Source organism: Desmodus rotundus, chromosome 12 (genome assembly GCF_022682495.2).
Source record: "Desmodus rotundus isolate HL8 chromosome 12, HLdesRot8A.1, whole genome shotgun sequence".
NCBI lineage: Eukaryota > Metazoa > Chordata > Mammalia > Chiroptera > Phyllostomidae > Desmodus > Desmodus rotundus.
Window position 1 is genome coordinate 19,262,577 of NC_071398.1, and position 20,818 is coordinate 19,283,394.

The 20,818-nt window shown below is 47.2% G+C and overlaps 1 protein-coding gene across 16 annotated transcripts in view; it reads left to right on the plus strand.

The window, feature by feature from the left end:
• HYDIN (HYDIN axonemal central pair apparatus protein) overlaps positions 1-20,818 on the plus strand; it is a 338,541-nt gene that overhangs the window by 190,763 nt on the left and 126,960 nt on the right. For 15 of the 16 annotated variants that reach the window (XR_008425734.1, XR_008425735.1, XR_008425736.1 and 12 more), the window contains 2 exons: positions 17,097-17,178; positions 19,834-20,043. Coding sequence is in view for 13 of the 16 variants with exons in the window: in XM_053915141.1 (XP_053771116.1) it covers positions 17,097-17,178; positions 19,834-20,043 (292 nt within the window). In the remaining 3 variants the exon portion in view is untranslated. Of the gene's footprint in view, positions 1-17,096; positions 17,179-19,701; positions 19,789-19,833; positions 20,044-20,818 lie in introns of those variants that run through there. The other variant, XM_053915152.1, reaches the window with a different exon arrangement.

The following is a 20,818-nucleotide window of genomic DNA, read 5'->3' on the forward strand; positions in this document are numbered from 1 at the left end:
CATGGGAGTGGGGCAGACCTCTCAACAAAAACTGACATTTGAGAAAATGATTCCCAGAGAGGTAAACGATACCACCTACCAGCACGGAGAGGGGCCATGTCAGCAAGGCTACAACGCAGACTTAATGGTAGAGGAGATATCAGGGAGACGAGCCTGGGAGGTGGAGTGGCAGTGGTGTGTGAGAGGCCTGCTATTTCACGACAAGGAGTTTAGACTCTTTCTTGGAGGCAATGGTGAGAGTGACAGTCGAGAGAGCGGCAAGAGTCTGCTCTTCAGAAAGGTAACCCTGGCAGCATTCAGCGCAGGTGCTCCATCCCTCCTTCCTCAGACGCGTTCTTTGCTCGGCTTGAATAACACCCCACTCTCCCGTTTCTCCCTCACCTCCCCAGCTCTCTGCCGGCAACAACTCCACTGGACTAGAGGACGCAGGGCTCCCTCCTGGCCCTGTGTTCCCCCCGACAGTCGCACTGTCTCCACAGCTTCACCTAGTCCCTGCTGCTTGGGCCTACGTGTCTCTCTCCACCCAGACCCCTCCGCTGAGTTCCCATTGCGTCGCCTTCTTGACCTCTCCTCCTGGATGTCTCCCAGGTGCCTCACATCCAGCCTGCCCTGCACTAAACTCAGGCTCTCCCCTTGTCTCCTCCCTACCTCTCCTCTAGGGTCCCCAACCCAGTAATGACATTGCTGTCCTTGGAGCTATCCAGCTTCCTTCCTCTCTCTAAACCCACCCACTTCATCACATCCGTCACCAAATTCTACCTATCCCATCTTCTAAAAACCTCTTTTTCCCACTTCCACAGTGTTGCCGTAGTTCATGTCACCATTGTCTCTTGCCTGGACCATTGGTGACAGCCCCTCACCGGGCTCTCTGCTTTCATTCATGCACCATAGTCCATCATCCACACAGCACCCAAGTGACAAGCATGGTCCTGCCTGGGCTTGCAGCCTTCATTGACACCCATGCTCCTTAGGATAAAGCACATAATACTTACTGTGTTCTGCAGGGCTCAGCCAGCGCCAGCCCTGCCTTTCCTTCTGGTTTCTTCTCACCTGACTCTGCCCTCTCCACACTGACCCCCCATGCCAGCCTCTCTCCTGTGCAGAGCTGCTCCTAGCTAACTGCTCTCTCTGCTAGAAACTCTTCCCTACTCTTCACCTCACTAGCCCTGCTTCCCCCATCACGTCTACTTAAATGTCCTTCCCCAGGGACGCTTCCCCAAGGAAGCCTTCTCGGAGACCCTCTCCTAGACAACAGCCCCTGTCACAGATACAGGTAGCCCATCTCCTTGGAGACTTGCACATTTTTAATAACGGCTCACTATGGACTTCCCGACTGGCTCCTCATACCCATGAGGCCAGAAAGCACGCCTGTCCTTTTGTCTCTGGAACCCAGAGCCCAGCACAGTCATTAGCACAGAGTCATCCCTCAAACGGTATTTTTTAATCAACTGCTCCTCTGCTCCCATCACTATTTGTACTGAGAGGAGAATCATTTCATAACTGGTGCAAGATTCTTTTCTGTCAGCTTGCTGGGACCTGCCAAATGGAAAGGTTCAAGGTGTAATGTCACCTTGGATAGCAAAAAAAAGCCATTTACCCTCCAGATAGGATCTCTCTGCACAGGCCGTCAGAAAAATATGAAGCGCTCATTGGCTAAAGGTCACTTTTATCAGAGGTACCAGCACTAACCTTTTTTCCAATTAGAATTCTTCTAAGCCTCACAGTTAGTAAAAGAAACAAAAGGATAAAAGAAGCTTTTATCCTTCTTTTTCTTTTACTAGGCAGGATATGAGAATGCCTAGACACTCAACATCCCTTCTTGTCACACCCCCTTATATCTGCTGTGTGTGTGTGCACACGTGTGTGGGAGCCCACACGTGCGTGTGGGAGTGAGTGCATGTGTATGTGTGTGATTTTGTAGGCAATTCTGACTCATGCATTTAAAGAATCTCTCTTGTTTGAGTATTTTTTTTCCAAGTTGGCCCTCATTTCCCATACAAAAACAAAAACGGAAGTAAAATGGACGAGCAGGCTAACTGAGTGTTCTGTAAGAGGGAATGGAAGGCCAGTTACTGGCTTAGAAACATGCTCCCCCATGTGAGTCCACGTGCATGAAAGCGTTCTAGATGGACTTCGGTGCGTGACAGCCTGTGCTGCTCACACGTACACGGGTAACGAGGAAGCTGAGATGGAACATAAGGGCTGCATGTCCACGCTGGCATAGCCAACACGTGGGAATGTGCCCTTTATTGGCACTCTGCAGCCTGTCTGGTCAGCTGCATGAGACCATGATGCTCCGTGGCATCTGTGTGAAAGAGGAGCACGAGGAAGCCCTCACTCAAACCAGCCTTTACTTCTAAGAGGCCAGAGAGAGTCAGGCGGACACTGGCTGGCTCAGCTGGTGTCTCTGCTCGGGCTCAGGGCTGCGAAGCCGAGGCAATGCTAGAACATAGAGCGCATGAGCCAAGTGGTCTCCAAGGACAGCTTTGCCTTTTTATTTCCAAATCAGATTATAAATAAATCTAATATGAGGGCCTGAGGGAGCTCAGCCCTGGAGCAAAGGAGCATGTGTTGTTCTCACAGTGATTTCTCTGTGATGAGCATAAGTTGTCCAATATTGAGATTGGAAGAGGAGGAGGGAAGGGCTGGAAGGGGGATGGAGGAAGCCTCGTTTTCTGGATGCTTCCATCTGTCTCCTTTCTTGAGAGTGAAACGTTTCTAAGACATAATATATTCATGGTAGTTGAGGTCCTGGGCTGTGGTTGGAAGGGGCTGGTTAAAATCCAGGCTCTGTCCTTCAGTGCCTGAGTTTACTCAGCTGTAAAATGGAGATCATGTAGAAACCTAAAACAGTTGTCGTGCGCTGTCTGTAAAGCGCACATGTGTCCAAGATAGGAAAGAAAATCTGAAGTTAGTTCCCTGAGGGCAGCACTTCATACCAAGCGCTGCTAAGTGAAGTACTCCCCAGCATCCTAGAGTGATAGCTCTAGGGTCCTTAGACACCTAGATGATGGACCCAGACCCCCTTTCCTTCTGGTCAAGGGTAGAAAGTCCTTTTCCTGTACCAGGCTGTACTCATCAAGGCGGAAGCCAGGCCTTAGCAGGTGACAGCCCACGTGTGGCTCCGGAGGGCCCACCCGGAGTGTCCCCTATCTTCCCCACTACTCTTCCCTGCAGCTGGCTAAGCCCAGACCTGTGATCAGGGCAGGCCCTTGCTTTGCCCAAGGGTCCAATTTTTTTAAAGTAAATATTTAGGGAACACATGCTTCTTTATTTTTCTTTCAAAACAAAAATAGCTTTTTTGAATACCACAGGGCAGGCCCTGGGTGTCCTTGCACCCAACTGTCTCAGGCTGCTCAGTGTGAAGGTTAAGAGCCTGTCTGAGGCAGGATCGTGCTCAGCTGCCTGCCCCATGTGACCCTCGCTTTGGCTCTCTCATCTGGAGTGAGGGGATGATGAGGGGGCCTCCCACATACAGAGAGGGTAAGGATTGAATGGGCTCCTACCTGCAGAGCTCTTGGAACTGGGCCTGTCACACAATCCACGCTCAGTAGATGCCAGCTGTTACGGCCACTCCTTTATCAAGGAAATTGAGTGGATTGGCACCTGTGTGAAGTTAATACCAGACCATGTTTGAGAAGCAGCATCCCAGAGGCGGCGCTGAGGCACTTTCTCCTGAAATCAGTCTGAAGCCAGTTCAGGACACAGGGAGGCCTCACAGGGTCTGAGGGCCGCAGGTGCGTCTCGCTGGCCTAAGCTTTGGTCCTAGCCATGAATATCCTTCTCTTCACTATAGGTCTACACCTTCCAGAACCCTTCAAGCTTCTGCACTTTTTTCTTTGCCACCTCCCAGAAGTTTGGATCAGAGACAAAAGCAATCATGGAGTCCCAGGGCTAGAAGGAAAGTAGCTCTGACGAGGGAGCAAAAGGGGTTGAAAGAGGAGTTCCAATGAACACGCGTGTCTGTATTGTTTGCTAGGGCTGCCGCAGCAAGTGTCACAGACTGGGAGGCTTGTTTTCTCACAGTCTGGAAGCTGGAAACCCGAGACCAAGATGTGGGCAGGGCTGGTTTCTGCTGCGGGCCATGAGGGAGGAGCCTGTGCCAAGAGGATGACCCTCTTCTCCCTGTGTCTTCCTCCTTTCCATGTCTGTGACCAAATTGCCTCTTATAAGGACACCAGTCAGGTTGGCTTAGGGCCTACCCTGATGACCTCACTTTAACTTAATTACCTCCGAAGAACCAATCTCCAAACATGGTCATTTTCTATAATACTAGGGGTTAGGACTTTAACATATATATACTGAGGGAGACCAATTTGGCCCGTTTCAGTATTTAACAAATCAAACCAGCAAATACATGAGGACACATTAGAGGGGTAAAGGCCCTGGTAACAGAAGCCTGTAAATCAGGAACAACTTATACCCAGTGAAGAAATTGAATAAATAATTTCAGAACTTTCTATAATAAAACACTAAGTCCTGATAGTTACAGGCAATATCTTCCAAGCATTCAAGGAACAAGTAATTTCAAACTTACACAAGCTCTTTTCAGAGAAAAATAATAAAAGAAAATATTACCCAGCTCATTTTGTGAGGCCAGTTTATTCTTCATTAAGCCAGGTCGGAGACATACATATTCCAGGCCATTCTCATTCATTAATTCAAAATATAACTGCAAATTATTCATCAAAATATTAGCAAACTTAATCTAGCAGAGGATAAAAGGATGAGCTATCATGACCAAATTAGGTTTATTCCAGGAATGCAAAGTTAGTTCCACATTAGAAAAACTAATGATTTAATTTATCATATTACCACAGTAAAGAAGAAAAACCATATGGTCATCTCAACAGATTAAGCAAAAAACATCCAATAAAACTAAACAATTGTTATTGGGAAAAAATCCTTAACCTGATCGAGGATAATTTGAGAAAACAATAAAACATTAAAATCATTTCAGGAAGATATGAAAATAAATAAAAGGGACTAGATTTGGAAAGAAAGACATAAAACTCATAATTATCTGCATAGAAACTTGAAATAATCTACCAGCAAATTATAAGAATTAACAAAAGAATTCAGTGAGGATGATGGATAGAAATAAATGTGAAAGTCACCTTTTTGGATTTGAAGAAAATGCAGGACAATGCCTTGACGATCTCTGAGCAAGAAAGAATGAAACGAGATACAAAAAGCACAAAACCTTCATGAAACTATTCTTAATTTCTGCACTAAATTTGAGAACTTTTAGTCATCAAAAGACTCCATAAAAATAATTTAAAAAGAAGTCACAAGCTGAAAGGTGGTTCTAGCATACTTATTATCTTCAAATTATAAGTGTACGTAATATATAAAGTCTGCCTTTGAAGAAAAAACGTGTAATTCAGTTTAAAACTGGGAGACAACGGGCAGTTATTTCCCAGGAGGAAATGTGCATGGCTGATACAGAAAGATATTCCACCTCATTCGTAATTTTGAAAGTGGCAGTTAAAACAGCACTGCGTACCCTCAGACTTGCGTAAAATTGAATATGACCCTACGAAGTACGGTGGTTGAGGATATGGAGGAACAGAAGCTCCAACATTGCCAACGAGAGCGTCAGCTGATGCGTCTTTAGAAAGCCATTTGTCATTCTCTGGTAGAGCCGTTCATGAACCTTCCCAAGGCTCCGCCCAGCCTTCTAGTCTGTCCGGTTTTGTGTCATCTCTCCCTGGTTCACCATCCCTCCTCAGTACCCAGTTGGTGAGCACATTCCCCCAGTTTTTTCTCAGAAGTGTCTCCTGGACCCTCCCTTCCTTCCAGCTCTCCTAGCCATCCCTTTACGCCAGCATACCTCCCCCACCCCATTCCTGCCTCACTCTGCTGGGTGGCTGCGTCCTCTGGGTTTCCCCCGGCCCACACCACCCGTTACTTTTCTTCAGGCTACATTCTCTTTCATCATCTCATCCCTTCCTTCCAACATCTCTTGCTTTGCAAGCTCGAACTTTTTCTGCCAGTGTTCCTCTCCATCAATAATCACCTCTCTTTCTGTCTCAGGTTCCCTGTAGCTTTGTCCTCCGAGCAAGCGCTCCACATCTTAGCCCTTTGCTAAATCCTTTTGTTGCATTAAGTGCCAACCCTGCACAAGGCAACATGAGAAAACAACACACTCGTTTCCTTCATTCACCCCCGAGCCGTTTGAGCTGGCTTTTGGCCCCTCACTTAACTGCAGCTGCCTCATTGGAAGATCAGAAACGGCTTCATCACGTCACATACTCCTCAACATCCACTCTCTCTTTATTGTGAAATTGCATCATACATGCAAAAGTGTATATTACATACATACATAGTTTAAGAAAAAAATGAACATCCGTGTTGTGTTGCCCCCATTAGAAATATGACATTATTAGTAAATGTGAAGCCCCTTGTGAGAGAGAACTGTGGGAGGTCAACCTCCAGCAGGCCTGCCTATACCCCATGCTGAGGCCCTGCGACCCTCCCATAGCCCATCCCTCTAGAATCCCGTCCCCTGCTGGGACGGGCTGGCTAATTTACCCGGTCAGGGGATCCCATTGGCCTCTGGGACCAATAGGGCTGTGAGCCATCTCTCAAGTCTGAGTTTCCAGACACAAGTTCCTGCCTTTGTAGTTGGCCTGCAAGTGACCTTTCACTCTCCTCATGTTTAACCTAAAAGTATCTCCATGTTAGGGAATCAGATACTCTGCTTCCACTAGCAGTTCAGTTTAGCCCAATCTCCTGATGCTCCGTATCTGTTACCACATAGAGAAATGAGTTGGGCTGTTTTTGTGTCAGTTTTGAGTGCTACAGAACTTTGTGTACAGCTTTTATTGTTTTTATAGAAGAACTCTAGTTACCTTACTGTAGATTCATTCTTTTTAAGGCACCTTCCCAGTGCCTCCAATTTGGCAGAGGGCATCAGCCTGTTAGATACGTATTATGAGCTAAACTGGCTTCTCGGACATGCGGGGAAGGTATCAGTGTGTACCTGGACCTCAGTTAAAGTCACGTCTGCTTGGCTCATTTAGTGACCTGATTCTTAAAGAGAGTGCAGTTGATTTATCTATGTGTTCATGTTCATTAAAATCCCCCAAAGCTAGCTACATCTGCTGAAGGCCAGGCATTAAAAGGAACTGACTTTATAAAAACTTACTGTTTTGAAAATATTTCTAAAGAGCTTTGAAGCTGATAATAAGGGAGATTTTACAGCCTACATGTTCGGCTGCCTTTCTAAGAGCATGTAGCAGTGGGGACACCTTCTGGAGCTTTTAGAGAAATGGCCACTGCTCACAGAAATCCCTCTGGAGAGCTTCACGGTCGATTCTGGGCACATTTCTCCACCACTCACCTCACAGCAGAACTCACTGTGGGAAGTCTCCTCAAGAGCAAGATCAACTGTCTCTTGCTTTTCCTTATCTAGATACAATCAGGATGAGTCCCTCTTATACAAAAAAAAAAAGGTTCTAGAAAATACACTGTATCTTGTCTATGTGATGGATTTCGATTACCTTTAAAATGGAAAAGTACTTCGTGCGCCACTGCCACGGGCGTAGCGTGGCAAGAAGGAGGAGCCCTCACCTGCTGATCAGGCCGACTGTCCAGCAAAGCTGTTAAGAGAGTGAGCTTTGGAGCCAGGCTAACTTAGCTCAGCCACCTGCTCGCTGAGCCTCAGGTTTGTCCTCTGAAGGCTGAGGACTATCGTAGTACCTACCCCATCCAGCTGTTGTGAAGATTTAATTAGTCAGTCCCTATTAAGTGCTTAAGGTAATACCTGGTAGAGAGTAAGTGATGAGTAACTGTTGGGTGCAGTTACTTAATTAGGGCACGTCTCAGTCCCCTATAACAAAATGCCAGTTACTGGGTAGCTTATAAACAATAAGCAGTTTTTTCTTACAATTCTGAAGGCTGGGAAGTCCACGGTCATGGCTCAGACAGACTCGGTGCCTGCAGAGGGCCCACACTTCCTGGTTCACAGATGGCACCTTTTTCCTGTGGATTACATGGCAAAAGGGACAAGCTGGCTTTCTGTGGTCTTTTTATAAAGGCACTCATCCCAGGCAGGAGGGCTTGGCCATCCTGACCCGATCACCTCCCAAGGCCCCACCTCCAAATACTGTCCACTTTGGGTTAGGATCTCAACGTGTGAAATTTGGAGGGCACAAACAGACCACAGGAGGGCTCTCATTTTATCACCATTCTCTGTGACCTGCTTGCCTCCACCGTATAGGTCAGTGATTCTGAGCCTTGAGTGCACATTAGAATCATGCCGGGAACTTTCTGATATCCTCACTCCAAGTAAATCATAACTCTTCAGTTGGGGGACAGGCATCCACCCATGGTTCTTAAAGTTCTGCAGCTGATTCCAGGGGACAGCTGCCGTGAGAAGGAACTCCTTTTGAGAACCTTGAAAAGTACAATTTTCATTCCCTAGGGCCTGGATAACTGAATTTCAGCAACTTAGTGATGTCCCACCAGTGTCTACCTTAGCACAAGAGGCCGGTGGAAGCGTTTTGGGACATAATAAAGTCAGAAGCTCAAGCAGGCTCCTTTCCACAACGGCTATGTATCTGCAGTTCGCTTCCCCTTCTCGCATGGCAGAGCTAGACCAAGCTGGTAGGGAAGGCACTGAGCCAGCCCCATCTGTTTCCATCTGTCGTTCGCTTCCCATTGTGGGAGGTGCAGCGAGTGTAAGACCACAAAGCCAGGCAGTAAATATGGAAATGTGGCTGGGCCTTCATGTGTATGCCCAGAGAGGCTTAGGAATTTGCCCACTTTTAACATGATGTAAAGCCATGATTATAATCTGCTCCCTTTATAAGCAGGACTCAGGGGCCTGTCCAATCTGGAGCAGGTTTGTGATGTGTAGTCAGAGGAAGGGAGGGAGGGAGAAAGGGAGAGAGGGAGGGCCTTAAGAAAATGAGAGAAGCAGAAGTTAGGCAGCTGAGAAGAATGGGAATATTAAAAAAACACCTGATAAAATCTAACATGTAAAGATGAGGGATTTGCTTAACATGACCCATAGATTATAAGTTAAAAACATGGAAATATGACATATAGCTGTAGGAGAAAAATAGCTCAGCAGTGAAATCAGTTACGCCGAATAGCACACATTCATATTCTTCGATTGTTGAAAATGGACTGGACCTCTGATCCATGCTAGGAGCTGGCTGTTGTGGGTCATTTGCTCCTTTTGGTATCAGAATTGGGGGTAGGAGGTCTTGACTGTGAAGGACCTTCTAAGCCTCATTAAGGAGTCTGCTTTATCCTCAAGAAAATGCAGAGTCTTCCAAAAGGTTTTAAAATGGGGACGTGAAATGATCAGAAAGTTCACTTGGACCAAGGCCTTGGGCGGAGGATCCCATCCTGGTAGACCACAGCCCAAGACCCTCTTCCCACGACTGCGCCCCACCGCCGGTCCAGGAGCAAGGCTGAGTGGCTGGCTGGACAGAAGGGACAGAAAGAAGGAAATAGGGGAGGAGGCCATGAGGGCCACCACGATCAGAACTGTTGGCCACCTGTGTCCCCCCTACATTTGCTGTTCGTGCTTCACAACCTCCTCCGCCCAGTGCCAGGAGGAAGAGGTGTGTGCAAACAGGGAAAATAAAGTGGCAGGAGGAGGACTGTTCCTGTCCCCATGGCCGCCGTCCCCCCTCCCATCATGGCTGCCTCCTCTGCTGACCATCACTGACTCTCACTTATTGCTAGTCTTCACCATCATCATCGTCATCATCAGCATCCTCCTCCTTATCATCATCGGTTTCCATTTGGAACCTACCCCCACCCTCCATCTACAACAAACTTCTCACTTGTCCCTGGAGAATCCAGGGGCTCTCAATCCTTTTTCCTTCACAGATGGCTTTCCCTCAGGTGACACATCCTTTCCACTCTTCACCTAGAAAGGACCACTCTTCCTTCCACACGCAGTTACACTAGCTCCTCCTTCTTGAAGACTTCCCCACACATCCAGGGAAAGCCTGTCTCGCCCTCATCTGACTCCAATAGACTCTTCTCTCATCTAAACTTCAAGAATGATGGCCATCCCCACCGCTCCAGCACAAGAACAGCTCACGCGCGTTGGACATTCACTGTGACCCAGGCACCCTGCTGAGTCTGTTACCTCACCGCAATCAGAAGAGGAGGGTTCTATCACTAACGCAGTGCCCGAGCCACATGGTGTGTACATTGGAAAGCCGGAATTCAAACCTGAGCCAGCTGACCCCACAGTCTTCACTGGGCGCATCTTGCTGCTGGACCCCTTGCACCCATCCCTAAGTCTCTGGCCTCTAAGTCCCTCGAAGCAAGAACTGGCTTCCTCATGTTTGGAATCATGCAGTGCTACGCTGGGTCCCTAGAAGCGCAGCCTGAAGTGGTGATTCTTGGGTGGGTGATCTATCGAGGGACAGCTCTTGGCAGAAATTATAGAAGAGTAAAAGAAACACTATAGGGTGGAGGGGAACACTAGGGGAAGGTGTGACTTCAGAAGTCTTGCCTCTGACTGACCTCATGGGAGCCCTGAGGTGTGAATTGCATCAGAATTTGTCCCACTTGAAGACAACGAGCCTGCACTCTTATGGTGCTCTCCCCCATCAAACAATCCTTGCCTACTGCTCACGCCCTAATGGGTGGGAGGACATAACCTCCCAGGCAGCTCCACCAAGCCAGGGCAATGCCCAGAGAAAGGTGCAGCCAACACACGCAGCACCCATGCGCCATTCTAGCAAAGGGGATATAGACAGTGTGCCAATAGCATCTGCTACAGTCGTAAGTGCAAAAAATATTAGATAGCATATGAGCCAAACAAAACACACGTGCAGGACCTTTTTATCCAGCCCGTGGCTGCCTTCACCCTCTGTAGTGGACATGCCTAGAATCCAGGTCCAGTGCATCAGTGAATTAGAAGTCACTGTGTCCACTGCAAGACTCCCCACCCCTCTTTTGAGACCTCATCTGCACAGCCCAGACTTGAGCGGATCCAACATACACATTCCATCTCCAAATGCCGTCTGAACTGCAGCACAAAACATCAACTGAAACACAAACGTCTTTTGGGGGTTTTATTTTGATGGAGTGCTGCTTCCCGTAGACGGAGAAGAGGAACTAAGGGTGGTGGACATTTTTTAATTTGCAGCACAAAAGTCTGTATTGATCCCAAATTACCAAAAATTGCAAATAAACTACGAAGAGGGAAACTGTTGAGCCCAAACCAGTGTGGCTGCCTGACTGTGCGCCTGACATTTACGTGGTTCTGCCACATCTAAAGGGAGGGTTTCTTTCCTGGCTGTCCAGTGAATCTGATATGGGTAGCTCTGGAACTGGAGCAATATTGATTTTGGCTTTTTTTGTGTTTTGGTTTTTTGGGGTTTTTTTTTTTTTTTTTTTTTTTTGGCTTGTTTGCTGTGTACTCTCTTTTAAAAATAACTGAATCTAATCCTGTTTGGGTCAGCATAACAGGAAAGTAATCATCTGTTCCTGAGCGTAAAATGAAATCGGATCCAAAAAACTCTCCCAACATTCTATTTCAGTGTTTTGGAGCGGGTTTTCGACTTTAACGATAAGGGGAAGCCTTCGTTAAGACAGAGGTTTTGCCGTCTCCTGTGGCTCCATCTGTCAGCAGCAGGGCTGCCTGACCAGGCCCTTCTGTTTGTTTCCAAAGAGACCTCTCACGTCCCAGTTGTCCAGGTATCATTGTCAAGTGACGTGTGTTTTTTCTCGGGTCTGTGGGTACCCTGCAGCTTCGTATTTTTCCTTTACAGACATTCCCGTGTGATTTTTTTCACTCAGCACAGCACCCCAGGGGGTGCAAATGTTGGATGGGAGAGTGCTATTGTGGGGGGCAGTGATCTGGCAGAGTCTCCCCAGGCATCTCTGCTGGCCTGGGTGATTTGGTAGGTGCTCCAAATCACCCTGTGCTGATCTCACTGTCCCTAGCAGGCAGGGCCCAGTGATAGCCCCATATGAATCGTCAGCTCCAGTCCTTGGCTGTCATGTGCTGTTTCTACCCATGGTAGGTTCTAAATCTGACTACACATTAGAACGACCCGGGAGACTGTTAAAAATCTGACTCCTGAGCCCCACCTGAGTTCTGCCAAATCAGAATGTACCCAAGGACGTGGTTCAGGAACATTTTAATGAGCTCCCCAGCACCCAGCCCAGCATGGATCTTCTGCCCAGAATGGTGTGGTTTCCGCCTAAGCTAGAGACGTCTGGCCTGGAATAAGCCAAGTGGAAGGTCACAGGAGAAGATGAAAAGAGCTTTTCCACTCTTCTCCAAGGCCTTGGGGTAGGGGCAGGGGGACAGGTTGAAAGTGGAGGTGCAGAATAGCCAAATTGTCCTGCATCATGCTACTTACCTGTTCTCATTCAACCATCCATACATCTGTCCAACTCTCCATCTGTCCATTCAGTCAGACACAGACTGAGCTCATACTGTAGGTATAAGACCCTGGGCTCCGGGGGCTGTAAGGAGGGAAGAGCTTGGGTCCTGCCCTGCAAGAGCACACAGTTCTACTGCTCACTGAGGGTTTTCCCAAAGGGAAGCTGAACTGATCTCCTTAAAAAGAACAAACAGGGCTCCTCTCAGAGCCTTCATCAGGCTAGAAAATAAGAACATTTCTTCCATTATATTTATTTTTTGAATATAGTAGATAAAACTGGTTCTTTTTTTTAAATTTTTTTTATTTTTTAAAAAATATATTTATTGATTATGCTATTACAGTTGTCCCATTTCCCCCCCCACTCCACTCCATCCTGCCCACCCCCCTCCCTCCCACATCCCCCCCCCCCATAGTTCATGTCCATGGGTCATACTTATAAGTTCTTTGGCTTCTACATTCCCTACACTACTTTTACCCTTCCCCTGTCTATTTTCCACCTATCATCTATGCTACTTATTCTCTGTACCTTTACCCCCCTCTCCCCCTCCCACTCCCTTATTGACAACCCTCATGTTCTAGTTGTTTGCCTAGTTTGCTCTCGTTTTTGTTTTATGTGTGGTCGTTAATAACTGTGAGTTTGCTGTCATTTTTACTGTTCCTATTTTTGATCTTCTTTTTCTTAGGTAACTCCCTTTAACATTTCATATAATAAGGGCTTGGTGATGATGAGCTTCTTTAACTTGACCTTATCTGAGAAGCACTTTATCTTCCCTTCCATTCTAAATGATAGCTTTGCTGGATACAGTAATCTTGGATGTAGGTCCTTGCATTTAATCTTGGGTAATGTAATGATGATGTGCCTTGTTGTGTTCCTCCTTGGATCCAGCTTCTTTGGGACTCTCTGAGCTTCCTGGACTTCCCGGAAGTCTATTTCCTTTGCCAGATCGGGGAAGTTCTCCATTATTTGTTCAAATAAGTTTTCAATTTTTTGTTCTTCCTCTTCTCCTTCTGGCACCCCTATAATTCGGATGTTGGAATGTTTCAAGGTGTCCTGGAGGTTCCTAAGCCTCTCCTCATTTTTCCAAGTTCTTGTTTCTTCATTCTTTTCTGGTTGGATGTTTGTTTCTTCCTTCTGGTCCATACCATTGATTTGAGTCCCAGTTTCCTTCTCATCACTATTGGTTCCCTGTACCTTTTCCTTTGTTTCTCTTAGCATAGGCTTCATTTTTTCATCTGTTTTTCGAACAGATTCAACCAAGTCTGTGAGCATATTGATAACCAGTGCTTTGAACTGTGCATCCGATAGGTTGGCTATCTGTTCCTCGCTTAGTTGTATTTTTTCTGGAGCTTTGAAGTGTTCTGTCATTTGGGCCATTTTTGTTTGTTTGTTTGTTTGTTTGTCTTGGCGCATCTGTTACTTTAAGGGGCGGAGCCTTAGTTGTTCACCGGGGTGGGGTAATGCTGGTGGCTGTGCTGTGACGCTGTACGTGGGGGAGGGGCCAAGTGGGAGGACTGGCGCCCGCCTCACTCTGGTCCGGATTTCAATCTTTCACTCCGATACCCACAATCAAACTGGGCCACTCTGGTGCTGGTTCCCGAGTAAGTGGGCCTGTGCACACTCTAGGCCCCTGTGGGTCTCTCCAACAACCTCTCCTGTGAGGCTGGGAGTCTCTCCTGCTGCCGCCCCAACCCCCAGGGGCGCTTTCAATCAGAGGTTTGAGGCTTTATTTCCCCCGAGCTGGAGCCCTGGGTTACACGGTCTGCTTCGCTGCCCGCCGTTCGTCTGGTTTATCTGTGGGCGAATGTGGTGTCGCGCGGGGTGCTACCTGCTGCTCTGCCTGCCCCACTCTCCGCCACTCTGAGTCCGGCCCTCTGGGTTTATCTGTGCAAATGTGGGGCCGCAGGGTCTGCTAGTGCTCGGACTGCCTGCGCCATTTGTCCCACACTCCGCCAGTCTCAGTCCCGCCACAGCCACGTGAGTCCTCTCCACCCCGGTGCCCATCTCCGCCCCTCCTACCAATCCGGATGAATGTTTATTTTCTATTTCCTTGGTGTCGGTCCCCCTTGCTGTTCGATTCTCGGTCAGTTCTGGTTGTGCGAGGAGGCGCAGTGTGTCTACCTACACCGCCATCTTGGTTCCTCCAAAACTGGTTCTTAATGTGTAGTAATTATATAACTTTGTTCCTTTGAAATAAGCCTATTAGTGAACACCACAGTGTGCTGTCACTACATACTCACTTGAATGATGAAAATTAAAAGTACTGAATACCAAGTGTGAGTGAGGATGTGGACCGACTAGAGCCCTAATGCACAGTGGGTGGTAGTGTAAAATGGTGCAAAACCACTTTGGAACACAGGCAGTTCCCCGTAATGTTAAACATACATATACCATACAAGCCAACAGTTCCCTTCCTAGGAATTTACCCAAGAGGAATAAAATCATCTGTGCACACGAAGACTTACAGTAACTTCATTCACAGTATTAAAGGCTGCAGACAGCCATGGCGTCCCTCAACAAGAAGGTGGATGAACACACTGCCGTCCGTCCTGTGGAATGCTGCTGGATGATGGAAAGAACAGACTACTGCTCCTGGCAAAAACATATGTGAATCTGAAAACCTTCTGCTGAGCAAAAGAAGTCAAGTACAAAAGAGTACACATGAATGACTCCATTTATGTGGGACTGTCAGCGTGTCCGCTCTGTCCCGATGTAGAGCAGAGGAGGGTGTGGGCCGGAGAGAATGGGTAGGGGCACAGCGGAATTTCTGAGGGTGGTAGAAATGTTCTGTGTATCAGTATGATAGTGGTTTCGCCATTCCATATATTTGTAAAAACTCATCAAACTGTATGCTTAAAATGAGTGCATTGCATGTGTAAATTACACCTCAGTGAAGATCGGTTTATTAAGTGATACTCAGTGTGGCAGAAATCACGAAGTGGGTAGAGGAGTGCCCGAGGTTTAGGACACGGCCCTCAGGTTTAGGACACGGCCCACAGAGAGTGCTCAGTGTCCTAAAAGAAGTGCAGGCGAAATGCCCTGAAACTTAAGAGGGAGGAAACATTTCTTCCAAAGGCAAGATGGGATAGTTTTGGTGCTCCATCTGGTAAGTGACGTTTCTGCTGAGCCTCTGAGAAAAAGGGAAGTGGGTATGGGGCCAGAATGAATATATAAGCGACAGTGGGTTGAAATTAATATCAAAGGCCTGAGATGTGGGACGGGAAGAGTCCCTAAAAAGCCACATGCATCCCGAGGGGAGCAGGCAGAGCTCAACACACTGGCCCTTGTGACATCCAAAGACCTTTCCAGTCCGTGAGACCTGGACATAAGGGCTTCTGGAGCAGCTGGTGCCGTCCTCTATTGTGCCCCAGAGAACCTGAGTGGCAGTAGAGCAAAGTGGCAGGGCCAGGACCAGGGTGAAGCAGTAGAGGCCCCAGAGCAAACATGTAGGAGGCGGGTCATGCAAAGGCTGAGCCGCACCTGCAGGACCAGAAAGTGAGTGCCTCACATTCCTCACCCTAGTCCTGGCCCTGCTCTCTGGCTCTCCGGGAGCAGGATCTTGGTATGCATTCACTCATAGCCATGCCCGAGTGCCTACTTCGTTCCAGGCACTGTATTATGACAGAGTAGACACAGTGTCTTCAGCAAGCTCACAGTCTAGCAGAGATGGGAGATATAAGTGTGAGAGGGGAACCCTGGGGGATGTGGGTACTCAGAGGAGAGACACTGGACCCAGACTGGAGGGCATGGTCAGCAAACTTTTAAGAGAAAGTAAAAGCTCAGCTAAGATTTGAACATGGGAGGGTGTACAGCAGTCCCTTCTAGACCTGTCTGGTCTAGGAGTTGGCACATGGCCTTAGAAACCAAGAACCCACCTAGGCACTGACTTGCCACAGCTGTGTCTTACCCATGCATTTGTAGATTTGTAACTTAGCCAAGGAAGCCCAACAGTGCCCTCCTGTCCCAGCTGGAGTCCAGCCTGGGGACCTCAGCCTCCGCCAGCTCACGAGCAGTCTCAGTAATGCAGTCCCCTGAGATTGGTCTAAGTGATTTTGTTAATTAAGTACAAAGCCAAAGGGATTTTTTTCTTAAATGGCAGTCTTCTCTCTGCACTGACTTACATTCTCAAATGCATCCCTCATTTATTCATCCAACCACTCACCAGTCAACAATTTAATGAGAGCCTTCTATGTATTAAGCCCTGGACTAGGCATCTGGGATACGAAGTTGAAAGTCATCAGGGACTGGGCCTTTCCTACCATGTTGCCCTCTCCATCTTCCCAAGGCCGACAGCCAGGGTCAGGTCAAGGATAGCCCGCAGAAAAGGATATGACAATGGGTCAGACATTATATCCTCACAACAAAATGCTCCAGTAAATGGTAAAACTCAACATTGAGCATTGGAGACATATCCGAATTGTCTGAAGAATAGCCAGGGCTTCCCAGAACTTTTGTAAGTTGAACATGCGTTTGATAGGCCAGGAAAGAAGGGTTGGGCCTGCGGAGAATTGCTCAGGGCCAGCAAAATGCCCTGGGCTACTTGTTTGGGGGGCAGGGAGTAAGAGCACTGACCAGTTGACCTCTTGAGAAAGGCGTCCCTTGAGTGAGAGCCCCACTTGTTCTGTGGGGCACAGTAGTGGAGGGAAGAAGACAGGGTCGTTGTGTTGAAGACTGTGCTGTGACGGCTGACAAATGCGTGCTTCTCTGTACTTCATTGAACTCCCCAGGACGGTCTCTGTGGATGAAGATTTTGGGTCTAACGGAAGAGGACACAAAAAAGCAGAAGAGCCCAACCTGAGCATCTCAGATGTACGTTTGTTTCTTTTTGTTTGTTTTTGCCCGGGGCGGGTTGGCAAGTTGAAGGTCCTTTCCATAAAACAGAAGCAGGGGCAGACCTGGGAGCAGAGTAGCAAGGGCAATGCTGGGGCTTGGCTGTGATGAGGCTGAGAAACTTCATGCAGGTCATGCCGCAACCAAGCACCCACCGAGCCAACAGCTCAGGGAGAGCCCAGACACCTCAGCAAATAGATTGTCTCTTTAGTGGAAAAACTAGTTACCTCTAAACCTTAGAGATGCCATGCCCTCCCCAGCCCCTAGAGAGAGGTTACAAGAGGAAAAATGTTTTCCTCAATGATTTCACAGTAAAAACAAAGAGGAAATCAAGAGTGTACAAATTCATACCCTTAAATTCTCCTGGAACGATGGCTTAAGCAAATCATTGGAGATGCATGATTTGCATACAAAGATGTTTGTTAGAATGCTTAGAAATAGCAAAAACAAAATTGGAAAAATAAATATTGTCTGTCCGTGAGGACAGACGGACTACCTGCAGTAGCAGAGTGGGGGTAAGCAAGCACCGCCCCCCTCCATAGGCCGGAGTATGAGTTGGCACAGCCACTGTAATGTACAATTTGGCAGCTGCATCAGAACTTAAAATGCACGCTTCCTCTGCAGGGACATATTCTACAGGTGTACATTTACATTTCCATCGAGACCTGTGACTATGCTTGCACACTGCAGCTTTGTTGGTAAAAGCAAGAAAAATTGGAAAACTCCACCCATAGGAGACCAGTTGAATAAAGTAAATTCCATCTGCACAAGAACTACACTATGCAATTCTTTTACAGAAAATGAGAAAGTTCATTACATGCTGAGTTGGAGCAATCTCTGATACATTAAGTAAAAAAATACTAGGTGTTCTATTCTTTTAAGTATTTTAAGTGATGCTTGTGGAAAGTATTTACTCACAAGGGACAGCAGCACTCATGTGATGTCAGTGGGAAGATCAGAATACACACACATGTGTGTACGTGTGTGTTCATGTATCAGAACACACATGCATGTGTGCACGTATATTTGTGTGATAACGTGTGTGCATGCATGTGTGTTCGTGCATCAGAACACATGTACATACATGTGTGCATGTATCAGAACACACATACACATGCATGCACATGTATTCATGTATCAGAACACACGTGCATGTATATATGAGTGTGTGTTCATGTATTGGAATGCACACGCATGCATGTGTGTTCGTGTATCGGAACAGACCTACATGCATGTATGCACATGTATTCGTGTATCAGAACACATGTACGTGTGTGTGTGTGTGTGTGTTCATGTATCTACGGTATAATCTAATGGTTGATTTGTTTTCTCTATTTGAATCTTTCTATGTTTTCTAAATTTTTTAGAATGAGTATGTGTGTGTATATAAAACACTTGTCTTTGAAATGTTAATTTTTTCTTTTTTTTCTATTTTCAAAAATGTCATAGAAAACTCAAGAATACAAAACATGAAAGCAAAAATCTTCAAAATCCTATCGTTTATAGAAAAATAATGCTGAAATCTTCACCAAAAAACCCCCCACTTTGAATTAGTTTGCACATGCTCACATCCTCAAGTGTGAAACTGCTTCCTCACTCAGTAACGTGTCGGGCACCTCACTTCTAGTCCCTCAGTACACATGGCGTCCTCCTCCGTGGGCAGAGCACCGCGAACACCTCACTTAAAGTGATCCCTAACCGAGAGGCATTTAGTTGGCTTCCAAAATTTTGCTGTTACAAATAACACTGCAGTAAACACCCTTGTACATGCGTGTTGCTCAATTGCCCAGTTATCTCCGGAGGAAAGACTGTGCTACAGGCGTACCTCAGAGACGCGGCAGTTCATTTCCAGATGACCACGATGAAGTAAATGCTGCCATAAAGCGAGTCACCCGAATGTTTTGGTTTCCCGGTGCGTAGAAGAGTTGTGTCCACTATCCCGTAGTCTGTTTAGTGGGCAGTAGCGTATGTCTTAAAAAACAGTGCGTACCTTAATTCAAAAAGAACGTTATTGCTAAAAAAGCGCTAACTTCTGTGAGCCTTCAGGGAATCATATTCTTTTTTCTGGTGGAGGGTCTTATCTTCCATTTGTGGGAGGAAAAAAAAGAAGAAGCAATATCTGCAAAGCACAATAAACAAGGTACGCCTGTATTTTTAAAGCATATACAACACAGTTCATTTTTGTTTCAGTGATGGGGAGGGGCACATTGATGACCCCATTGTAAAAGCTTGCTAGCTTTTCCTCACACCTCTGATTTTGATGGATTTAAAGGGAACTCTGCTGAAACAGAAAGAATAGACCCAAACCAGAGCCAGGTGGAGTTTCTGGAATCCCTATGGATCTCTGAACAGGGTGAAATGCTTCCCATGGGGTAGAAGAAATAACACCTCCTGGGTCCTAAAGTCACCTGATACTAGCTTCTTTCTGAGCGCCTGCCCCCAGTTGGAGATTGAGATCTTGCCAGGGCACTACGACTGCCATGACCATCATGTACTTTTCAGGGCTAGTCCCCGTGCGTGGAATCAAACAAGTTAAAGTCGGGAATTTATCTGGAAATCGGCTGAACTTGAACTTACCTTGTGCAGGCCCTTCATTCCGACTGATGCTGTCATACAGAATGACTTTCTCTGCAGGTGTTTGATATTTTGCCCCTCTCTGGAGAGCTGCGGCCACACAGTAGCCACCAGGTGGCTTTCACCTTCTACGGACACTGTGACATCATCGCACAGGCTAAAGCTCTGTGCGAAGTGGAAGGAGGTCCCACCTATGAGATAATACTAAAGGGAGAGGCATCCGTGGTCAGCTATTCCTTTGACACCAAGGACATTAACTATGGATTACAGGTATGCCACCCATTGGGAGGTTTTCTGCTTTCGCCTTAAATGTCAGCCATCATCTTTGTGCTCTAATCTCTCCTGGGGTCCCTGATCATTGTGGTCTCACCGTCACCCCGTCCCTGACCCCTCCTCTGCCTCCCTGACCCTGGTCATCCCTCCCGTGGCCAACTGTTTGCCCACTGTCCTCGGCTGCTTTTCTCATTGTCTCCTGAAATGCAGCATGTTAGATGATAAAATTTGCCTCTTTCCCTCTCAGTCCAGAAGCCCATTGCAACCTCTCTGTCTCTCTCAATGACACTACTCCCTTCTCAGTCCCTTCAGTGTACCATCTCCACGGCATTTCCCCTCCACTCTCTCCTTCACCTCCCCGTATCCTCACAGCCTCCACAGGTTGCTGACTCATCCAGCAGAACCCCTCTGAGTCAGTTTTCCCTTCCCACCGCTATGCCTGCAGTGTTATCACACTGCAGGGTCCCACCAAGTCACGCCTAAATTATTACAGCAGCTTTTCTCAAACTGTGATGTGCATAGGAATTACCTGGGGAACCTTGTTCACATGCAGTTTCTCACCCGGTAGATCCAGGGTGGAGCCTGAGGATCTGCATTTCTAACAAACTCCTAAGCAATGCCTATGCTGCTGGTCCACAGACCCCGTGGAAGCAAGGGATTACAACGCATTCTTAGCTCCCACTGCTAACCCATCTACCCATCACTGCCAGATACATTTTCCCCAAATGGCATTTTTATCCCAGTAGTCACTGAACAGTTAACCCAGGAGCAT